General features: G+C 46.7%; 1 protein-coding gene across 1 annotated transcript in view; it reads left to right on the top strand.

Annotated features, from left to right (window-relative positions):
* slc8a1b (solute carrier family 8 member 1b) overlaps positions 1–22500 on the top strand; it is an 88573-nt gene that overhangs the window by 44594 nt on the left and 21479 nt on the right. Inside the window, exon 5 of the mRNA XM_076161815.1 lies at positions 20991–21100. Within this exon, the coding sequence (XP_076017930.1) occupies positions 20991–21100 (110 nt within the window). The remainder of the gene's footprint in view (positions 1–20990; positions 21101–22500) is intronic.

Here is a 22500-nt window from a genome sequence, read left to right as displayed (position 1 = left end):
GTAAAGTGATACTGTGACTCTTTCATCCGTCCCCATATTTACAGGGAACACAATGAGTCTTTACATTTCTGCTCCAAATCTTTGTTTCCGTCTGTTTAAGGTAAAGAGTCGACCTGTGACGCTGCGATCAGAGCTGGAAGCTGAAACACTTAGAAATAAATGAAATAATATTGATTTGTTGACGAGCTGGACGTCTTATTTTGCCTGCAGTATTGTTGTAGCGTGACGTAGCTTCTGACACACATGCACACACACCGACACACACACACACACACACACACACACACACACACACACACAGAGCGTTGGAAAGATAGAAAACTGTGATTTGTAGAAGAAGAAACATTTGAACGTTGTGAATGGAACAGAACAGTGGTGGACTGATCAGTATGTTTGATCACATTGATCAGGAGGATCTGTATTACTTCAGATCCTGAGACAATGACCTCGTTATCTCCAGAGAACAGTTTGTATCCATGCTGTTAAACCTCCTGCAGCTCTCCAGCCGCTCTGGGCAGGATGTGCTGGCAGGATGATTGACAGATGTTGACAGTGACATTGACTCGTGTGCTTGATTTGACGCCGCATCAGCGTCGGCTGCTCACTTGGTGTTTGCGTGTTACATGTTGATGTAACCGTGTTAGAGAAGTAAAGGACCGTCAGATGTGCTGCTCTCTCTGTCGCTCTGTCTCTCTGTCGCTCTGTTTGGATGCATTTGTTTACAGTTTGACATTTTGACAACATTAATGCTTCGTGCTACTGTAGAAATGAGGGCAAATAACATGAATAAGTCACCAATCAGTGACATTTAGACTCTCTGTTCAGATCCCAATGTAACCTAAGGTTCCAAATACAGGCGACTGGAATCTGAGTGAAAGTGTATGAAGCCATAAAAGAGGGAGAGGAAGTTTAGTTTCCATCTGTCTCTTTCTCTGTCTCTGTCTCGCTCTCCGTCTCTCTCTCTCTCTCTCCGTCTCTCTCTCTGTGTCTCTGTCTCTCTCGCTCTCCGTCTCCCCGTCTCTCTCCCTGTGTCTCTGTCTCTCTCTCTCTCTCTCTCTCTCTCTCTCTCTCTCTCCTTACTCTCTCTCTCTCCCTCTCCCCCCTCTCTCTCTGTCTCTGTCTCTCTCTCTCTCTCTTTCTCTCTCTCTCGCTCTCTCTCCCTCTCCCCCTCTCTCTCTCTCACTCTCCCTCTCCATGCCGTGAGTAGGCGGGAGCCGTCAGAGGTGAGAAACGAGAGCGCAAGTGTGTTCCGGTTACCAAGGCGACTGTGTCCTAATTGGCTGAGGGCCTGGCAGGATGATTGACAGATGTTGTCAGCGAGGGCTGTTGGTGCAGATGGGAGCTGCCACAAACATTCACTCTTTCATTTCCATTTTGGAGCTCTTGCTGCTCAGTGTGTGTGTGTGTGTGTGTATATGTATGTGTGCGTGTGTCTGTGTGAGTTCATGTGTGTCTATTTTATGTAAGTTTATGTGTGTGCCTGTTTTATGTGTGTGTGAATGATGTATGGCTATTTGTACTGCCTCTGTGTGTGTGTGTGTGTGCATGTGTGTGTGTGAGTGAGAGTTGATTGATGTTTTTGCTCCACTTCCCGCTGAGCCGCCACACTTCCCCTCCTCTCTCTCTCTCTCCCTCGCTCGTCCAGTTGCTCCCTCCTTCTTTTGTTCATTAAGGAATCGGCTCACTCTCCGCGTAACGCGCCGTTGACCTCGCTCCCCGGGATTCATGGGTAATGAAGTCATGCCACTGCTTTAAACCCAAGGAATCCGCGCCCGGGTTTTCCCTCTGACCTCATCCGGCACGCGTGAACGTAAACATGGAGTTTGTACTGAAAGTAGAAACCAGAGGTGAGGCGATATCAGGAGAACGCAGCGCTCCACTCACACCCAAAGAGTGTTTACACTGCACGCATCAGCACTGTGTGTGTGTGTGTGTGTGTGTCTGTGTGTGTGTGTGTGTGTGTGTGCGTGTGTGCGTGTGCGTGTGCGTGTGCGTGTGCGTGTGCGTGTGCGTGTGGAATGGCCGAGCAGGTTTTTCGGCAGTGAGCGCCTGAAGTCATGGAAAATATGCAGCTAGTTTACACTGCTACTTTAAACAACGAGGCGCTGACAAAAAGAGAGGAGAGGGGGGGGGGGGGGGGAGAGAGAGAGAGAGAGAGAGAGAGAGAGAGAGAGAGAGAGAGAGAGGGAGAAATCAGTGAATCAGGAAGAAAGAAGAGGAGTGTTGAGGAGAAAAAAGTTGTTTTATCTGCTCCGTCTGCCCTTCCTTGGCTGGAAAATCATATTTCCGTGTGTGTGTGTATGGTGTGTGTGTGTGTGTGTGTGTGTGTGTGTGTGTGTGTGTGTGTGTGCGTGCGTGTGTGTGTGTGTGTGACCGATGTTAATCAGCACAAAGCGAATGAAAAGTTGTGTTTCATCCTTTCCAGGCGCTGCAGTGTAAACATCTTGATTCAGTCTCGTTTCTTTAGCTGAGACTGAAACACACAAACGCTCACGAGCACAAAGGAGGAGAGGGAAACTGAAGCAGGACGAACGATGAAGAGCAAACAGACAACAGGAAGTGAATATCAGATACCACAAGATCCATATGAGATAAACTGAGAAGCTGGGACGTTTACACTGAGGCAGAGTGACAGACAGGCAGAGTGACAGACAGGCAGAGTGACAGACAGGCAGAGCGACAGAGAGGCAGAGCAGCAGAGAGGCAGAGCGACAGGCAGGCAGAGTGACAGACAGGCAGAGTGACAGGCAGGCAGAGCGACAGAAAGGCAGAGCGACAGAGAGGCAGAGCAGCAGAGAGGCAGAGCGACAGGCAGGCAGAGTGACAGAGAGGCAGGGTGACAGACAGGCAGAGTGACAGACAGGCAGAGCGACAGACAGGCAGAGTGACAGACAGGCAGAGCGACAGAGAGGCAGAGCGACAGGCAGGCAGAGTGACAGAGAGGCAGGGTGACAGACAGGCAGAGTGACAGACAGGCAGAGCGACAGAAAGGCAGAGCGACAGAGAGGCAGAGCAGCAGAGAGGCAGAGCGACAGGCAGGCAGAGTGACAGAGAGGCAGAGTGACAGACAGGCAGAGTGACAGAGAGGCAGAGCAGCAGAGAGGCAGAGCGACAGAAAGGTAGAGTGACTGAGAGGCAGAGTGACAGAAAGGCAGAGAGGCAGAGCGTCAGAAAGGCAGAGCGACAGAGAGGCAGAGCGACGTGAAGACAGAGCAACTTAAACGCAGTGCGGACGTAAAAGCAGAGGGCGTGAAGGCAGAGCGACGTAAAGGCAGAGCAATGTAAAGGCAGGGCACCGTAACACAGAGCGACATAGAGGCAGAGCGACATAGAAGCAGAGCGACATAAACGCGGAGTGACATAAATGCAGAGCGACATAGAGGCAGAGCGACGTACACTCAGAGTACAGTAATAGAGCAGCACAGTGAATGTTACTGTAACTCTATCAGTTTGTCCTCTAGCGACTTAAAAACAGAAGCAAATCAATAAATCTGTCAAAGAGAAAAGCTTAAACTCTGAATCACACTGAGATAAACAGCCAACACACACACACACACACACACACACACACACACACACACACACACACACATACATACACAGTTCCCTCAGTGTGTTGTGCTGTTTAAGAAGCTTGTGTTTGGCTGCGTTTCCTCTCTGCTCTGCTTTGATGTGGAAATGCTGCAACATCAGGGAGCATTAATATTATATCACACACACACACACACACACACACACACACACAATCCAATTCTGTAATGTGAACACATGCTGCATACTCTTGATGCAGCATCGCTTCACTGCGGCATCGCCTCCCTCCCCTCTCTCTCTCTCTCTCTCTCTCTCTCTCTCTCTCTCTCTCTCCCTCGCTCTCTCTCTCTCTCTCTCTCTCTCTCTCTCTCCCTCGCTCTCTCTCTCTCCCTCTCTCTCCATCTCTTCGTCTATCCCTCTTTGTCTCTCTCTGTTTTTCACTTTTAAAGAAATGAAAAACTCACGGACAAAAATAATTTGAGCAAATGCCTGATGAAAATAAAGAAAATTAATAAAGCTAAGACGTGATGAGGTCAGGTGCAGCGGCCTCTTTGTGTGTGTGTGTGTGTGTGTGTGTGTCGAGTCACAGCCTCTCATATCAACCACAAGCTCTCTCTCTCTCTCTCCCTCTGCCTCTCTCTCTCTCTTTCGCTCTCTCTCTCTCTGTCTCTCTGTCTGTCTCTCTCTCTCTCTCTCTCTCTCTCTCTCTCCATCGTCTCTCTCCCTGTGTGTGTGTTTCCCTCAGTCACCACCCCCCTCCCTTTTCTGTCTCTCTGCCTCCCCTCCACCTCATTAATAATAGAAGAGGCAGATGCTGGTTTGAGGTAATTGATTGGATTAAAGTGCTGCTGGGGACGGATGGACGGACAGACGGATGGACACATAGATAGATTGGGTTTTGATCAAATTGCAGTGATTTGTTTTCCACTGCTTTTCCTCTAATGGAGAGGAGGGCAGAGGGAGGGAGAGGGATGGAGAGATGGACAGAGGAGAAAAGAGAGAGAGAGATGGAGAGAGAGAGAGGGAATCCCCCACTAAATTAAATAAAAATAAACCACATGTGAAACTCACTACTCCCTCTCTCTTTCTGTGTGTGTGTGTGAGTGTGAGTCATATGGAAACATTTAGCATGTCACAAGCACCGTCTCTCTCTCTCTCTCTCTCTCTCTCTCACACACACACACACACACACACACACACACACACACACACATGCTAGTGAAGGAGTGAAAAGTTTCCATGTTTATGCTAAGTGAGGTTTAACATGACAGATGTTGAGTGTTACAGTAACAGTGTGGCCTACTGTTGTCCTACACGCACACACACGCGCACACACACACGGCACTATTTTTAAGTCTCTTTAGCACTTGGTGCACAGAAAGTGTTAAGGGACACACACAGTTATTTATAGATGGAAAGTGTCAAGGATCAGTTACACACACACACACACACACACACTTACATGTAGAGACACTTACATGTAAACACACCAGGGTTTCCTTGCATTTTCTAAAGGTGGTAAATTTCCAGTGACCTGTGCGTGTGTGTGTGCGTGTGTGTGTGTGTCTCTTTCCACACAGTGTGTTTCCTCTCCTGTGAGCTCACACACTCTGCTGCTGATTAAAGACTCTCAGACTTTGTTTCTGACGACTCAGCGATGTTGAAGCATTGTGATTTTGATGACATCGCCCGATAAGAAGCAAACTAAAAAAATCCACATTCTTATTAGTCGTAGTAATTAAAGAAGTGTTTTGTAATTTATTTAGTTTATTGACTGACATTTTTGATATTTTGTGCCACAAGTGTGTGTTCACAACTGAAACAAGCTGCAGCAAATAAACTATTCAGTCACACTAAGGTGCTGCGTCATCATGATGAGATTGATGTAGGACCTGATCACATGTACATCATGTACATCATATACATTATATACATTTATTTTGGAACAGTGCATGTTCTTCCTGTTATCGTTCCTCAGATGGAACACAGAGCTCGGGGGAGCGAGGGGCCAGGGGAGAGACCAGGTGGGAACGGATGTTTATGTCTTTACATTTATGGAGAAGCTTCTGTCCAAGCAGAGAAGGAGGAGAGGCTGAGCGGGATCCACTCATGATAAAACACACACGACGTCTGTGTTGATGTTGGCAAGCACATGTGGATCGTGTGTGTGTGTGTGTGTGTGTGTGTGTGTGTGTGTCAACATGAAAACTAAATAGTGTTAAGCGAGCATTAAAGGGTTCCGTCTTGATTTTGAGGTCGTTTTCCTCTGAGATCTGGAGCGATTTGTCTTCATTTCACTCATCAGTCTGACTCACTGTGACTAATGAGCTGCACAGGGATTTGAACCTTGAACCCTGGCAGTTTGTCCCTTGCTCCAGATCCTCGTTCTTGAGTGACATTTGGCTGGCCCGACTTGGACCGGGTTGGTTGTGTGTGTGTGTGTGTGTGTGTGTGCGTTTGTGTGTGTGTGTGTGTGTGTGTGTGTGTGTGTGTGTGGCCGCGTTGAGCCAATTCAGCTGATTGGAGATTGGAGTGCTTACTAACAAATTTGCTGTGATTCATAATTAATTAATTCTGATTGCAATGGCTGCGGTGTGTGTGTGTGTGTGTGTGTGTGTTAAATTTCTTTACACACTCTTGTTAATTCACTGTGTATTCAAGTACATTTCAGCCTATGCACTCTGTGTGTGTGTGTGTGTGTGTGTGTGTGTGTGTGTGTGTGTGTGTGTGTGTGTGTGTCCTTGCCTGCATTAAAGATCCCTGCTGAGCTGTCATTGACCATGATATCACCCCAGACACACACACCCACACACACACACAAGAGACAGATGATTGATGATGGCAGGGGTTCGATCGGCTGAGTGGGAGGCGGCGAGGGGTCAGGCTGAGGTCATGTGGTCCAGCTCCTCAATGCTGAGATGTGAATGAGCCCGGAGAGAGAAGAAGAGTTCTGTTAATGCTGCAATAAAGTAGCAGATAGAGAGGGACACACACACGCACGCACACACACACACACACACACACACACACACACACACACACACACACACATACACACAGGCACACACGCACACAATCACCATTCAATATCCACCCCCAACCACACTGAGAGGGTTTGTATGTATGTATAGGCGGTGTATGTGTTAGAGCTACAGTCCATTTGATTGTCTGTTTGAACACATCTGGCTCTCTGATTGGCCGATATGCTGTTGTTTCAGAACCAGCTGATGAGAATCAGGGACCGGTTCTGACATAAGCCAGTTGGTATTTGGCCTTTTCCCTGCCCTTCTTTTGACCAATCAGAATGGAGAGCTGTTTTCACTCAGTGTGCAGCCAGCAAGCAAGCCAAAAGTGTAAAAATATGTTGGACGCGCGAGAAAGAACGGAGGTAAGACGAGAAGAAGGAGGAATGAGGGAGAAGAGAGGAGCATAAAGGCTCCTCCTCTTCCTCCTTCTCCTCCACCTCTTCCTCTTCCTCTTCCTCCTCCTCCTCTTCCTCCTGCCTGTGTGACTGATGGAAGCCTTTCTCTGCCTCTCTGTGATAACAAAACAACGTTTCTATAGATTTTTCTTATTGCAGGATCCCAAATGAAGTAGAGCGAGGACAGTAACACACAACCAGTCAGTAACTTGATTTATTATTCAATCACCCCACTAACCAGTCAGTGGAGTCCACTGCAGGCTGCTGGATCCATAGGTTAGTTATTTAGTTAGCAACCCATCAAACCAGTCAGGAAATCAATAAACCAGTCGGCCGTTTCATTAATTCATCCATCACAGTAACAAACCAGTTTATTCTCTCGCTCTCTCTGTTCTTCCATCTGTGTCTGTGTCGGTGTGTGTGTGTGTGCTGGCTTTGTGTAGGCTGCGTCTTCTTACAAAACACACACACACACGCACACACACAGTGTAATGGGAAGTAGAAGTGTCTCAGTACAGATGAGACGTTCACTGAACAACCATCAGGATCAATGATCAACAAAGACGTCAGTTGCTCTCATCATGAAACGTGTGTAACCATGGAAACACAACCAATATGACACTTTTTCATTGTGATTTAGCACAAGAACTGGACTGAGTTTCTCTCTCTCTCCCTCTTTCCTTCTCTCTCTCCCTCTTTCCTTCTCTCTCTCCCTCTTTCCTTCTCTCTCTCTCTCTCTCTCTCTCTCTCTCTCTCTCTCTCTCTCTCTCTTTCTCCCTCTCTAAATGTCACAGGGGCATAGGCTCCCTGTCTTCCAGTGTAAATACTGGCTGCAGTTTTTCAAAGGTCAGCCTCAGGTTGGTCACAGTGGAAAAGTGTTGCTCTCATTGTTGGAACAACAAAGTGGAGAAAAGCTGGACTGCACACTTAAATCAGCATAACTGGTGATGCAACTGCAGCAGTGTGTGTGTCTGAGTATGTGTGTGTGTGTGTGTCTCTCTCTCATCCTGTGATCCCCTGCAACAGTTGAGGTCCTGCGGGAGAGCCAGGCGGCCATCTTGGCTCTAAATGAGAGTCGCACAGAGAGGGGGAGAAACCCAATAAGCCCAGTGTGTGTGTGTAAATCCCAGAGGTCTTGTATGATCCAGTGAGTTCAGACTAGAGGTCACTGAGGTCAGGGTCACATAATGGAGCATCGATCTGATGCTGAGGAGCAGCTTGCCCCCCCGGCCCCCCCAGCTTGCCCCCCTGCAGCCGCCTCCATTGACCCTAAATAATGGTGAGTGATAACACGAGAGGGGAAACGGAGCTCAATGCGTCACTGGACCGAGGGAGGCGGAGCCTAATGACCTGCAGAGCAACGCCAACCCTCAGTCCAATGAAGCTCCTCAGGCTCCCTGCTGCACCTTCTGGGGTTTACAGTTTATTAAATAGATAGATAAAGATGAAGCTGCCACTTGTTCAGCCTTGGTGGAGGCTTGAGCTCTCAGTGAAGCTAAACTCTGAGCTGGTGGGTGAGCTTCTCCTCCTGACACCTGGCATTGTGTGACTTTCTCCTGGGTGTCACATATTCACTCTCACGCCTTCACACACGTGCATAAAGGCCGCCTTCACACACATTTATGCATGTATCTATAGAACACACACGCACACACGCGCACACACACACCTCGCCATCCTCTGCACAGCAAGTTTGACACTTTGCTCCCAATGTAATTTTCCGGCCAATTAGCAGCATGATCGCACGGTTAATTTTCGAGCCTCTCGGCGTCTGAATGGTGACGGACGCTGAGCTTCCCTCCCCACTGAGAGCCCACCTGTTCATCCTACACTCTATAGGTCACCAGAGTGCCTCTCTCTCTCTCTCTCTCTCTCTCTCGCTCTCTCTCTCTCTCACTCCGTCTGTCTCTCCGCTCTTTGGCACCAAGTTGAAGAAGGTTTGCGTGGCAGCAGCTTCCTGTCTTATTTGCCGTGTGTGTTTAAACACTTATCGGCTGAGACTTTCCACAAATACGTTCTGGGTTTCTGTGGTTATGGAAATTAAGGAAAAGTCTTGAAATGTTGACGTTTTCCCAAATGGAAAGTAATGTAGACAAGTGAGGCTGGAATCTATGAACCGCTTATTTTAACTTAACACTGTCCACATATTTCTTTTTCTACTGAGCTTATTCTGCCACTCAGCATTGTATCTAATACATATTTTTTGTCAGGTCATATAAGTGGAACATTCACAGTGATGATTGTTCTGTGCGTCCTGTCAAAGGTGAGACTGAACACACAACTCAAACAAATATTTTGTTGCTTCCTTGGAATCAGCATTCCTGTCTCCATAGTAACCTAGAGAGTGACAGCTGCTTTCAGACTTGGCTGAGTGATTATTGATTTAGCATTTCAGTTTTAAGAAGAGTTTAGCTTAAGTCATATACCAGCTGGTGATCGGCTGAGACGTTTGTTGCTCTTATAGGTTTGTGATTCGTTAATTCAACCTCTGCTCCTCCGTTTCTTTACTTCCTGTTTGACGTTAAAGATGAATGTAGCTGCAGCCCTCAAATGATGGCGTTCGAAGAGGAAGAGTATCGCTGTAATGAGACCTGAGGGAGAGAAGTTAAGAGCGTCACGGGGGTCCTGTTTATTTTAGAGCGTATACATCAACCATGTGGTTGTTGGGCCGCAGCTTTGTCATTAATTTGCGCCTCACTTAGAAATCCTCCCGGTCGCGTTTAAGAACCGAGCGAGAGAGAGAAGAGCTGAACTCTGACAGGAGACGGGGGATAATTACAGAGACGCTAATGAAACAGACCAAAGAGGAAACCATCTCTCAACACACACACACACACACACATATACTTCTTGGCACTTGGTTACTGTTGTTGTGCAGTTCTAAGGCTTTGAAACTTTGATCCTAATGAGACCTGCGTTCATTGTAGGTCATTGTTAGCGTCGTCTCCCGTAGAAACCAAACGCTGTCAGCTAACGGCTAACGCTACACAGACTCATGTTGTTTGTGCTGAGTGAATGTGATGAAGCTTGTTCTCACCTCCGTCATCTTGGTTAGAGTGTTTCCAGAAAAACGGGTGATAAATAAGTGGCAGCTCTGTGTGTGTGTGTTTGTGTGAGCGTGTGTGTGTGTGAGAGACAGAGAATGAGAGACAATAGGGACAAAGAAGGAAAGAAAGATGATGAGTATTTGTGGCCTTGGCAAAGGTAGTAAATACTCCCGCCCAGCACTAGCGTGTTGTTGACGTGTCTCCATGACTTAAGAAGCACGTGGTGTCGTCCAAGACAGGGTCACTTTAACAGAAAGGGGGCGCGACTTTGTCACATTGGTGCCGGGATGTGATTGACAGGTGTCAGGTGACATCAGTAACAAAGCGAGTCGTCCTTCACGGCAGCCGCCCGTCACTGTCACATCATGATGACGTGAGTTATTCAAAAGCATGAAACTGCTGAGTTTTGCGTAGGAGGTTGTGTTGTCATCTAGCTTTGTGTGAGTGTGTGTGTTAGACAGACAGGCGGCCAAGTCACATTAGAGTAGCATTTGAGATGGATCTTATCTGAAAGGTTAGTCATTTTCATATTGCGTAATAAGAATAAAAATAGATTAATCGACTAATCTAAAAAATAATCTGTAGATTAATCTTGAAAAAAATAATGGAGGACGGTGCAGCCAGCCTTCTAACCAAATCACTCACTACCGCTCCATCTGAGGGCTTTGAAAGCGTACTGCTGACATCAACCTGCAGGTTCACTGTAAGACAGGATCGTCTCGTCTGTGTGTGTGTAGGAGATTCTCACATTTTGCCTCAAACAGAAGAAATCAGAGTCCAGTGTGCAGGTAAAGCAGTGCTAATGAAAAAAGCCCCATGATGCATTGGGACGTCCTGCCTGGCTCGGTGGCCCGCGTGATCAATACCAGGAGAAAGAGTCACTAATCGATACGAGAGCTGATCTATGAGCGGGGCAGCTGTAAGAAGGAACCAAACGATCAGCAGTGACATTTAGTGAAGAGGGGAACGGCTGAAATTCACTTTTTATGGATCACCTCTGTTTCTGCTTGTGCTGCTGAGTGAGCACTGTTAATAGACAGTGATGCATGACTACACACACACACTCACACACACACACACACACACACTACATACATGAGTCAGATGGTACACATACCTACAAACATAAACCAAACACACACACACACAGCCATTGTCCTGTGATAGATGTGCAGGTGAGCGAGGTCAAATGGCTGCAGACGATCAATGCTTCATCACTGACCCTTGAACTTTGAACCCCCAGGGAGAGAGACAGAGAGGGAAAGGGATGAAGATTTATAGAGAGAGAGATCCTACTGGAACGTAATCGCTCGAACTTTGATTACTTCCTGAGGCAATCGCACACTCAGCCTGTTAACACTCTTCAGTGAGTTTAGTGTGGGTGTGTGTGTGTTTGTGTTTGTGTTTGTGTGTGTGTGTCTCTACCTTAATGGGTCTTTTTAGGATTGTAACCAGGGACTCACTATTAGAGACATAATGAAGAGAGACCAGTGAAGGAGAACTGTGATTTAGAAAGAGGAAGAGTCTCTAACATCCATCTGAATGATGATGACGGTGGGCGGGTTTGGATGAAGAGCGTCTTTGATTGAAAGTGACGATCACCTGCAATTCACTCACCAACGTGATGACACTTTTCATTTACTTCCCTGTTTAAGCCCAGAAGCTCCAGATGAAGTGTGGTGATGATGATGATGATGGCTGGATCCAGACCTCACACTGCATGGGATAGGAAGGGGGGTGGTTACTGTCCTTACCTAGAAATAGAGCTGGAGCTGTAACATGGAAGAAGTTCTGAGCAATCTTGACGGGGAATGTTCTAGATTTATTACTGCAAAATGATATTATATGCAGTACTGACTGGCATAATGAGCTCAGTAGAGGCAGACGCGCACAATGTAGCAACAGGACGCGGAAGGCTAATCTTGTAGGTTCAAGTTACGTGGTGGACAGGCTGAGCCCACAGAGCAGAGGGAGAGAGACGGTCTGCTCGTCCTCCTCCATCTTCCTCACCCTCTTAACTCCGCCCTGCAGTTTCAGGCTTTCAGTGAGAGATTAGGCTCTTGGTGTGTCGCGCTCTTTGGCAGAGCGTTAATCACTTTCCCACATATTGATTCAGCCAGAGCCGGGGCTGCAGGAGCGGGCGTGCTGTCCCCAATTAAGATTCCTCCACGCTCTTCATCACGCAGACGGATTGCCGCAGCATTTCAATTTTTTAATTGGTGGTTTTTCTGCGAGCAAACTTTGATTTCAGCAGATTGATTATGGTGAAGTTTGAGTCTCTTCAGGTGGATCGTGTTTGTTTTTAATTTATTTGTTTGCCTCCTGAACAACATCAATCAAACCGCACTGGCTGTTTATCTAGGTGGCAAAATACCGCTCTCTGATTGGTTGACCCCTGCTTGACCTCCATGAATCTCCTCTGTCTGTCATCTTTGTGGTTTGATCTCATCTCTGGTCTCTTAGCTCAGTGTCCACACAGACTCGTCCTCTCTAATGATCCTAGCCTCACATTTTCTATTTCTGTTTATCTGTCGGCCATCTTTTGTAAGTAATTGCTTCCTCCTGCTGTAAGCAAGGCTATACCATATCTATAGGTGTGTGTGTGTGTGTGTGTGTGTGTGTGTGTGTGTGTGTGTGTGTGTGTGTGTGTGTGTGTGTGTGTGTGTGTGTGTGTGTGTGTGGAGCGCTTTTTAAAAAGGTGGTGTAAGTTGCTTTTTGGAAATTGTATAAATAAGTGTGTAGATTTATGAGTGTGTGCCTCTTGTGTCATATTACATTCCAATTTTCTGGATAATAAAATCTGTGTGTGTGTGTGTGTGTGTGTGTCCCTGGCTGATCTTAACACCTTCTCCAGATACAAAGGTTTACTGTTGTGTGTGTGTGCGTCTGGAGTGTGTGACGCGTCTGAGCGGTCAACCATGCATCCACAGCAGAGGAAGGATGGGTCACACCTTGTCTGACAGCCGAAAACATTTGGAGCACTCTTCTGTCACTCCAGACATGTGTATGTATGTGTGTGTGTGTGTGTGTGTGCTCCTCAGGCTCCCGTTACACACGGTGATGTCACCGAAGCAATGCATGATGGGAAGACACACACACCCACACCCATGACAGAGACTTAAGAGGCCCATATCACATGTCAGCTGTCAAGGTCACACAAGGTCACAGATCCACGATAGGATCAGATCTACACAACTCAGCATCCATGCTAATCTGTTTTTATGTGATTATTGATTTCATAGATTTCATAGTTCAGCGTCACCTATTTATTAATATATTATAAATAAAGTGAATTATGTCAGGGAATTGGGCATCCATATGTTTAGTGATTAGTTTAGTGTTTAAGATCGTCACGGTTACGTTGCTGTGTCCAACTCTGGTTCATTAGTTTTGTGTGTGTGTGTGTGTGTGTGTGTGTGTGTGTGTGTGTGTGTGTGTGTGTGTGTGTGTGTTTAAAGATGCATCATATAATCATGAATACTGTTTAAGCTCAACCCGACACACACACATCCAGGTACTCAGAGTCAATAAAGAAATCAATAAAAAAAACTTCTTTGGCTCTCCAGGTGTAGATTTTCCGTCCATATTAGCATTCATAAATAGATGGTGATGTCATTCCAATTCACTCAGGTGCATTAGTATTGATTTTATTCAGGGCCATCAGGAGCGCTTTAGTATTCCCCTTTTACTTCCTCTCATTTTATTCATCATCATTGGTTAACCTGACCTCCAGCTGACAACAGAGAGAGAGAGAGAGAATGTTTATCTTCCTTGACTGTTCACTCTGTGTCCAGAGGCTCTGGTTGTCATGATGGCAGCTGTATACATGCACTGTCTTACACCCCTGTATACACGACCTTATATGGAGAGAGGTCATGGGTAAAGTCATTGACCATAAATGGGCATAGCAGAGGGCTCTTTTCTTTACAGTATTGTGTGTTGGGGTCGTTCATAGCTGTAGCTGCTGCCTGTCAATCACTGATATTGAATCTGACAGGAACAATAGTCTAATTAGTTCTTTTCATTTCTGCCCTCTGCTGGATTGTAAGAGGAGTGCAGCTGGATGTATCAGTGTCTGCTCCACATAAAGCTAATGTGGTTAGCTTGTGGTTATATACTAATACGATTCAAAAACAACATGGATAGGAAATATTTTCTTACATTCTGAGAGCTGAAATCTGCCCCCTCATGTATTATAAGAGGTTAAATAGCTCAGTGTGTATAATGTATATAATCTATATGCATCCAGCTCTGCCTGCAGTAATTGAATAGCTTGCATGCTGCGCTTGAGCTCTGTTGTGATCTCTAATATGATTCCATCTGATGTAATAAGAGTCTGGCAGCTAAAGAGGGAGCGAGGGATGTCTGTCTCTCTCTCTCTCTCTCTCTCTCTCTCTCTCTCTCCCTCCTTCTCTGTCGCTCTTCGTCTCTCACTCTCTCTCGCTCTGTCTCTGTCTCTCTCTCTCGTTTTCTCGCTCTCTCTCTGTCTCCATCTCCCTCTCTCGCTCTCTTGCTCTGTCTCTCTCTCCTCTCCTCTCTCTCCCTCTCTCTCTCTGTGTTCCTCTCTCTCTCTGTCTCTCTCCTCTACTCTCTCTCTCCTCTCTCTCCTCTCCTCTCTCTCCCTCTCTCTCTCTCTTGCTCTGTCTCTCTCCTCTCTCTCTCCTCTCCTTTCCTCTCTCTCTCTCCCTTCCCCCTCTCTCTCTCTCTCTCTCTCTCTCTCTCTCTCTCTCTCTCTCTCTCTCTCTCTTCTTCTAAACATCCGCTCGTCTCGCTTGCGGGGGGATCCATGAACCATTTAAGAGGAACCTGCAGCAGAACCATGGAATTGCCTTGGAAACGCCTTTGAAACCATGCTGTGCTGGCCGCAGATTGCCATGGCAACAATCCCAATCCCAATACCCCCCATCCAAATTACAGTGCAAACAGACAAATACTTTACTTTCTCATTGATTATTATAAATATATATTATGTTGCCCTCTGTATGTTTTGGCTTCACGTCTTCTTTGAGAAAGAAAAGTGGAAAAAGAAAGCGAGAGAAATTAAAGGAGAGATGGAAAAAAAGGGAAAGTGTTGAGGAAAGGATAAGAAAGAGGGAGAGAGAGGGAGAAAGTATTTAGATTAAAGTAATATAATGTAATTGCCTTTGTTTATTCATATAACACAGAGAGAGAGAGAGCGAGAGAGACGAAGAGCGACAGAGAAGGAGGGAGAGAGAGAGAGAGAGAGACAGAGAGAGAAAGAGAGAGAGAGAGAGAGTGGGGTGAATGGTCCACTTCATTTCATGCCAATAAAATCCATTAGAAATTGGAGGAGAATAAAAGAGATTTGCTGTGTGTGTGTGTGTGTGTGTGTGTGTGTGTCGCATTGCCAACTGGCCTCGTGTGCCTCTGCTAAACTAAATCAGCCACCACGAAAAGGAAGAGGAGGGGGTGAACAAAAGGGTAAAGTAGGAAAACCAAACGTGTAGAGAGAGAGGAAATATCAGAGAGAGGAAAAAGAGAGAGGGAGGGGGGGGGGATAGAGAGAGGGAGAGGGAGGGAGACAGAGAGAGAGAGACGGGGAAGAGAGGTGTGTGTGTGTGGAGTCCCGTCCTGCCATTTGAATGGCGCTTCGCCTGCAGCCATGGCAACATGTACAGGTTCAATGTCAAATGTCACTTTGACTCATCATAGTTTGTTAGTTATATTGTTTAAATGTATTTCATTCTAACTGACTTCCTGTAACAGTTTACAGGAAGTGGTTCTTCTGTTGTCCTAATCCATGAGAAGGTAATCTGTCAGGGTCTCAACACACTCACACACACACATACACACACACGCTCGATTGAACATGTAATCACAGACAAAGAGAAAAAGAAGGCTAGAAGTAACCACACACACACACATGCACAGGGAGATGGAGTGAGAGAAAAATGATTAAAAAGTGTTTGTGCAAAGCCATCTACACACACACACACACACACACACACACACATGAGTGAATGTTTGCAGCTGCCTCTGATATCATCTCTAATCCAGATTACATGTAAAAGATCTTTAATAGGATTAACATCTGGTTTGTGTGCGTGTGTGTGTGTGTGTGTGTTCGTTTATCACTTGCCTCAGTTTGCTTGTTCAGTCTGAGGTCGTGTCGTTTCTGAGCTGCTGGTAGAGGAAGAGGAGCTTCAGAAGAGCTGGAAGTGATGAAGAGCTGCAGGGTTTGGCAGCATCTCTCTCTCTCACTCTCTCTTGCTCTCTCTCTCTCTCTCTCTCTGGCTCTCTCTCTCGGGCTCTTTCCCTCTCACTCTCTCTCTCTCTCCTAGTCTTTGACATGATGTCAAAGGTCAGACAAACACGTTCCAGTTTGTTGTTAATCACAGTGTGTGTGTGTGTGTGTGTGTGTGTGTGTGTGTGTGTGTGTGAATATTTCATTTTTATTATATAACATAAGGTTCCAGGAATGATGGAAGCTGCCTTTTTTGGTAGCTAAACGTACAGTGACGCATTAGTTCTCTTTCTCTCTCTGGCTGTGTGTGTGTGCATGTGTGTGCGTGTGTGTGTGTATGTGTGTATGTGTGTGTGTGTGTGTGTGGGGGGGGGGGGGGGGGGGTTCCAGCCCCTTATTAGGTTACCCAGATGTACTGTAGCTGGAAAAGGAGGCAGAGTGAGATAGAGCGATAGAGGAGAGGGAGACATCCTGTGAAGATAAATCTGACACACACACACAGACACACACACACACACACACACCAGTTAGTATATGTCGTTGTGTTTATGTGGTTGTCACCTGTTTTGCGTGCTGTCGTAAAAATATAAATGTGATTTTTATGGCGTTGTTTCAAATCACGCAGATAAAAAACAAGACAGAGAGAAACAAACAATCAGTCAGAGCAGGAGAGACAAGAGAGACAGACAGACAGACAGACAGGCAGGCAGGCAGGCAGGCAGGCAGGCAGGCAGACAGACAGACAGACAGACAGGCAGGCAGGCAGGCAGACAGACAGACAGACAGACAGGCAGGCAGGCAGGCAGGCAGGCAGGCAGGCAGGCAGGCAGGCAGGCAGACAGACAGACAGACAGGCAGACAGTGTGTGTATGTTTTCTGTGTGTGTGTGTGTCTTTTCTGTGTGTGTCCATTAGCCTCCATAAATGTGTTTTATGTGTGTTGGTAGCAGACTGGAGCTTATTAGCCTGACTGAGCGCTGCTGTCTGACTGTTGTGGTTTCCCATTGTGGCTAACATCATTATAAAACACACACACACACACACACACACTCACGCCCTGCACACACACACACACAACCCTCACACACATATTTACACATTCTCTGCTACACATTCACGTATTTACATGAACACAGCCTCATGTACAAGCGCACACACACACATACACACACACATACACACACACTGCTGTCTTCATGTGTTATGTTTTATGTTTAACATTGTCACATATTGCAATTGTACACACACTTACACACACACACACACACACACACACGCACACACACACACACTCCTACCCTGAGAGACACAAATAAGAGAAGACTCCATCAGATATACTTGCCCACCTTTATCTTCAATAAACATACACACACACACACACACACACACACACACACACATACACACACTCACTCCTGTTGTCTGGTCTGAGTCCACCCACCAGCAATCTGCACCAACAAAACTGTGTGTGTGTGTGTGTGTTTGTGTGTGTGTGTGTGTGTTTGTGTGTGTGTGTGACTGCTGCTCAGATCTGTACTTGTATTTATGCGTTTAAGCAAAGTCACATGGAGGACATCTCTGTGGAAACAGCTTTGATATGTGTGTGTGTGTGCTTGTGCGTGTGCATGTGTGTGCATGTATACATGTGTGCTGTCATCATGAGTGTGTGTGTAAGTGTGATTCCTTTTGTATGGGTGTGAAAGCGTGCGAGTGTGATACATTTGTGAATACTGTCATACAAGTGTGAAGCCACTTCTCGCTGAGTGTGTGTGTGTGAGCGTGTGTGAGTGTGTGAGTGTGAATTTCACATTACATGTGCAGTTGTTACATTTTTCTCAACGCATTTCCAACTGCTGGGCTGTCTCACTGAAACCACACACACACCACCAGTGTTTGTTTACACTGTGTATGGAGAGCAGGTTACACACATGCACACTGTGAGGTATGAATACATTATCTCTAACATGCTCATTATGATTTGTTCTCTCTCTCACACACACACAAACACACACACACACAGAGAAACATTCACACAAATATGCATGCGTGCACACATACACACACACACACCATTGGTCTGGAAGCAATCTCCTCCACCAGTGTTGGTTACCCAAACATTGTGTTGCCATAGCAACAGGACATCATACTGTACAGCCAAGGTGTTTGTCATGATGTGACGGGAAATGTGTGTGTGTGTGTGTGTGTGTGTGTGTGTGTGTGTGTGTGTGTGTGTGTGTGTGTGTGTGTGTGTGTGTTGGTAAATCTGATCTGAACTGATCAATAAATGAGGTCATTGAACCAGAATCTGAATGACATCATCTGACTGGAAGCTGGAAATGATCACTGAGTACTGCAGAGTTGTGTACTTTGTGATCATCACTGCAGTGTTGTGTACTTTGTTGTCTTCACTGCAGTGTTGTGTACTTTGTTATCATCAATGCAGTGTTGTGTACTTTGTCATCATCACTGCAGTGGTGTGTACTTTGTTATCATCACTGCAGTGTTGTGTACTTTGTAGGGATCACTGCAGTTCTCTTTCCTCTCTGTGTTGAACTCCTCAGGCTGCAGCTGAAGAGCAGCTTGGGTGCAAATATGGTTTACTGATAACACACACACACACACACACACACAATTCCAGACCAAAGCATACCATTCTCTTGCTGCATCATTCTCGGAGGTTAAGTGCCTTGCTCAAGAGCTCCACCCTGAGGCAGGGGAGGTGCTTTCAGGTTCAGGGCTTTGTGAGCTGTGTGTAACCAGGAAGTAACTGAAGCCACTAATGGATTATTGGGATTTGTATCTTTGTATCTGTGGATGAACTGATTGGTTAATTGATTCTGGATGCACATGATGGCAGAGAGGGAAGACCTGATGACTGGTCCCCTCTCTCTCTCTCTCTCTCTCTCTCTTTCCCTCTCCCTCTCCCTCTCTCTCTCTGTCTCTCTCTCTCCTTCCCTGGATGGATGAGTGGATATGAACTCATAGTTAGAGGTCAGTTGTGTAGCAGGTTGTGTCATGGTGATGTCATAGCTCCAGGTCCTTCAGCAGGTTTCTGAGCTGGTTTCTCTTCTGGTTGTTGCCAGGTAGCAGATTGAACGATCTCACATCTCTCTTTGATGACCTCACGTCTCTCTTTTTTATCATTTTCCTCCTCAGTCGCTCTCTCTCTTCACACTCTCATGTGGTCTCATGTCACTTCCTGTTCCTCTGATGTTCCTATGCTGCTCTGCTGTTCTGTCACAACAGACAGGGAATCAGTTCAGCTTCAACTCAGTCAACAAAACTAAACTATCTAACTCACCTGGTCCTCTGCCTGGAGGTTGAGATTCTTCTTCTTGACTGAGTTGTGACTGAGTTGTGTCGTCTGTCTGCTGTCTTCACCTGCTGTCCCACAAGCGGCTGCACCAGGATGAAACCTGCTTCACCCTCAAGCTGCAGCAGCATCACTAAAGTTTGACTTTTATTTCACGAGCCAGATCATTTGTCAAAAGCGTTTCAACTTGAAACAAAGATTAAAAAAAGGTGCAGCTTGTGAAGTTTGAGCTGTCAGCCTGACTGATGGAGGCCAGGAGCTGAAGCCTGCTGGAGAAAAACAAGCACACTACTCTGCCGCTGTGTCAGCTCAGCCCGGGCCCTGAACGCATCGTTCCATCTGTGATCACAGGATGACGTCACAGATCAAAGAGAAGCCAAAAGCTCACACAGCATCTGTCTGTCAGGCGGAGGGGCAGAACATGAGGAGCTGAGAAAACTCTGCAGATCAATCCAAACCCAAAATATCAGAGAAACATGTTTAACAGCCAGAGACCACAGTTTACTTTTAATTATGATTTTTTTTTGTTTTGTTTCCCTTTTATAATAATTCACATAAATAGAGAAAAAAAAACCATGATAATTTTTGAGAATATTTAAAAATAAAAAGTATATCGAAAACTGAATCCAGAAAATTCCGAATTTTGGAAAAAAACTTGATTCTTGTAAAGTTTGATTCCATCCACGCTCCTTCAGCTCCTTCAGCTCCTTCAGCTCCCTCAGCTCCCTCAGCTCCTTCAGCTCCTCCAGCTCCTTTAGCTCCTTCAGCTCCTTTAGCTCCTTCAGTCCTCTGCAGATCTCCTTCCTGAGCTTCAGCTGCTTGTGGGAAAAATGGAGGTGTTAGCTTTCCTCTGTTTCCTCTTCCTGTTCTTCCAGCCTGTCGTTTCCTCACTCTTTCTCTTTCTCTTCCTTCCTCTCCTCCTCTTCTTCTCCTCCTCCCCTCCCTCAGTAAAATCATCAAGGTGAGAATAATCGACGATGAAGAGTACGAGAAGAACAAAACCTTCTACGTGGAGATCGCAGAGCCTCGCCTGGTAGAGACCAACAACACCAAAGGTCAGGAAGAGCCGACCCCCGCGACCCCGTGAACCTTGACCCGGATGTGACCCCAGAGTGTCCGCCCCACCGCAGACGCTGCATGTTCACACACACACACACACAGAGGAGAGAGAGAGAGAGAGAGAGATGATTATTTTCTCTTTCTCACACACACTCACATACATTCCCTCTGTTCCTCTCTCTCTCTCTCTCCCTCTCTCTCCCTCTCTCTCTCACACACACACACCTCCTCTGTAAAGTGAACATGCAGCAGGATGTGGGTCACCTCTCATCTCACCCCACCCAACCACTACATGTATATACGTATATATGTATGTGTGTGTGTGTGTGAACCTGCCATACCCTGTGTTGACCATGCATGTTCACCACCTCCTTCTATATGTGTGTGTGTATGTGTATGTGTGTGTCCCATACAGGAAGACCATAACCCTTAGGATCTTAGACCGGGAGGAGTACAATAAGCTGTCCTCCTTCTACCTGCTGCTCGACTCGCCCCAGTGGAGACGCAGCCAGAGGGAATGGACAGGTGTGACAGCCAATCAGCACTCAGGACACCCGCCCGCTCGCCCGCTCGCTCAATGATTCTTCCTCTGCGCTTCGTGTGTGATATTTCCCGTCTGGTTGTTTGATTTAACCCCTCACAGACCCTCTGGGCTCTGATCCCTCAGGTCTGCCAGAGAATAGAGGCTATAGGAAACGCTGCAGACAGACAGACGGTAGCGGAAGGTTCGAAATCCTTTAAGAAGGTAGAATAGCGCCCCCCTAAAGGTCACTTCACATGTGGATCAACCAGGGGAGAACCTTCTTTAAAGTCTGCAGCTCTGCTATTCATAAATGTAAACCAGGTCCCCTAGAGGTCCCAGATCCAGAGCCTGCTGTCAGCACTCATGGGGTTAAAGCCTCGTTCCTTCATCACAAACAGACAGACTGTTGGTGTGGAATCGGCCTCTGCTTCTCTGTGTGTGGGAGCTTCTTCTCCTTCTCCTCCCTTCCTCTGCCTCTCTCCTGAGGTGTGTGTAACAAGCTGGAGGGGCGTCACACCTGTCCTCCCTCTGCCTTTCCTCTCCTTTCACTCCGTCCTGGTGCTTTGAGCTCTGTGTGTGAAAATGTCTCTGCTCCCCTTTAACTGTAAAGGTGTGTGTGTGTGTGCGTGTGTGTGTGTGTGTGTGTGCGACTCATCTCCCTCATTTTATGTAACAATCTAATCTGATATGGAGCTGTAACAACATAAGGGGCTTTCCACTTAGCCACACACACACACACACACACACACACACACACACCACTGCATAAGGCTCTGCTTTAAACGTTAGGGTGGCACCCAGCGCTCTTCTACCTCACACACACTAACACACACGCACACACAGCAGGGTAGTGTTGAAAGTGATGAGAGGATCAAAGACGAAGGCTGGAGATCAAATGATATCAGTGAGGAGATCAAACACGCCTCAGACACACACACACACACACAGAGACAGAGAGTGTGTGTGAGTGAGATCGTCATACAAAACACAAACACACATTGATTGATTCTAAAGTTTCCAGCAAAAAGGAAGTGACTTTGATGTCCCCTCGTCGTGAGTCTGCACCCTTCAGTGAGTTCTCAAGAGGCATTGGCGTGATGCGGTGCGATGGGGCGTGATGTGGCGCTCCTCTTCACTTCCTGCACTGGGACGCTTCACTTCCTCTCTCTGAAGTGTGAACCCCCAAACGTTGCGTCTTCGTTCAGGAAGCGTCTGATGAGGAAGATGAGGGTCAGAACTCTTCTCTGCAAGGACTTCTCTTCATCTTATATCGACCCAAAACTTCAGACACATTTCAGCCGCCGCTCAACCAAGTTTGGTGTTTTGTTGTGGTTGCTTCCCCGCAGCCATCAGAGGCCAGAGGGACCTGAACCCTCCACTGAACCAGCCTGAGCTCTGACAG

The sequence above is a fragment of the Genypterus blacodes genome, unplaced genomic scaffold (genome assembly GCF_046128005.1).
Source record: "Genypterus blacodes isolate CSIRO-AG114 ecotype Tasmania unplaced genomic scaffold, CSIRO-AGI_Gbla_v1 ptg000115l_1, whole genome shotgun sequence".
Classification (NCBI taxonomy): domain Eukaryota; kingdom Metazoa; phylum Chordata; class Actinopteri; order Ophidiiformes; family Ophidiidae; genus Genypterus; species Genypterus blacodes.
Note: the sequence above shows the minus strand (reverse complement) of the source record. Positions and strands in the feature narration are given on the sequence as shown.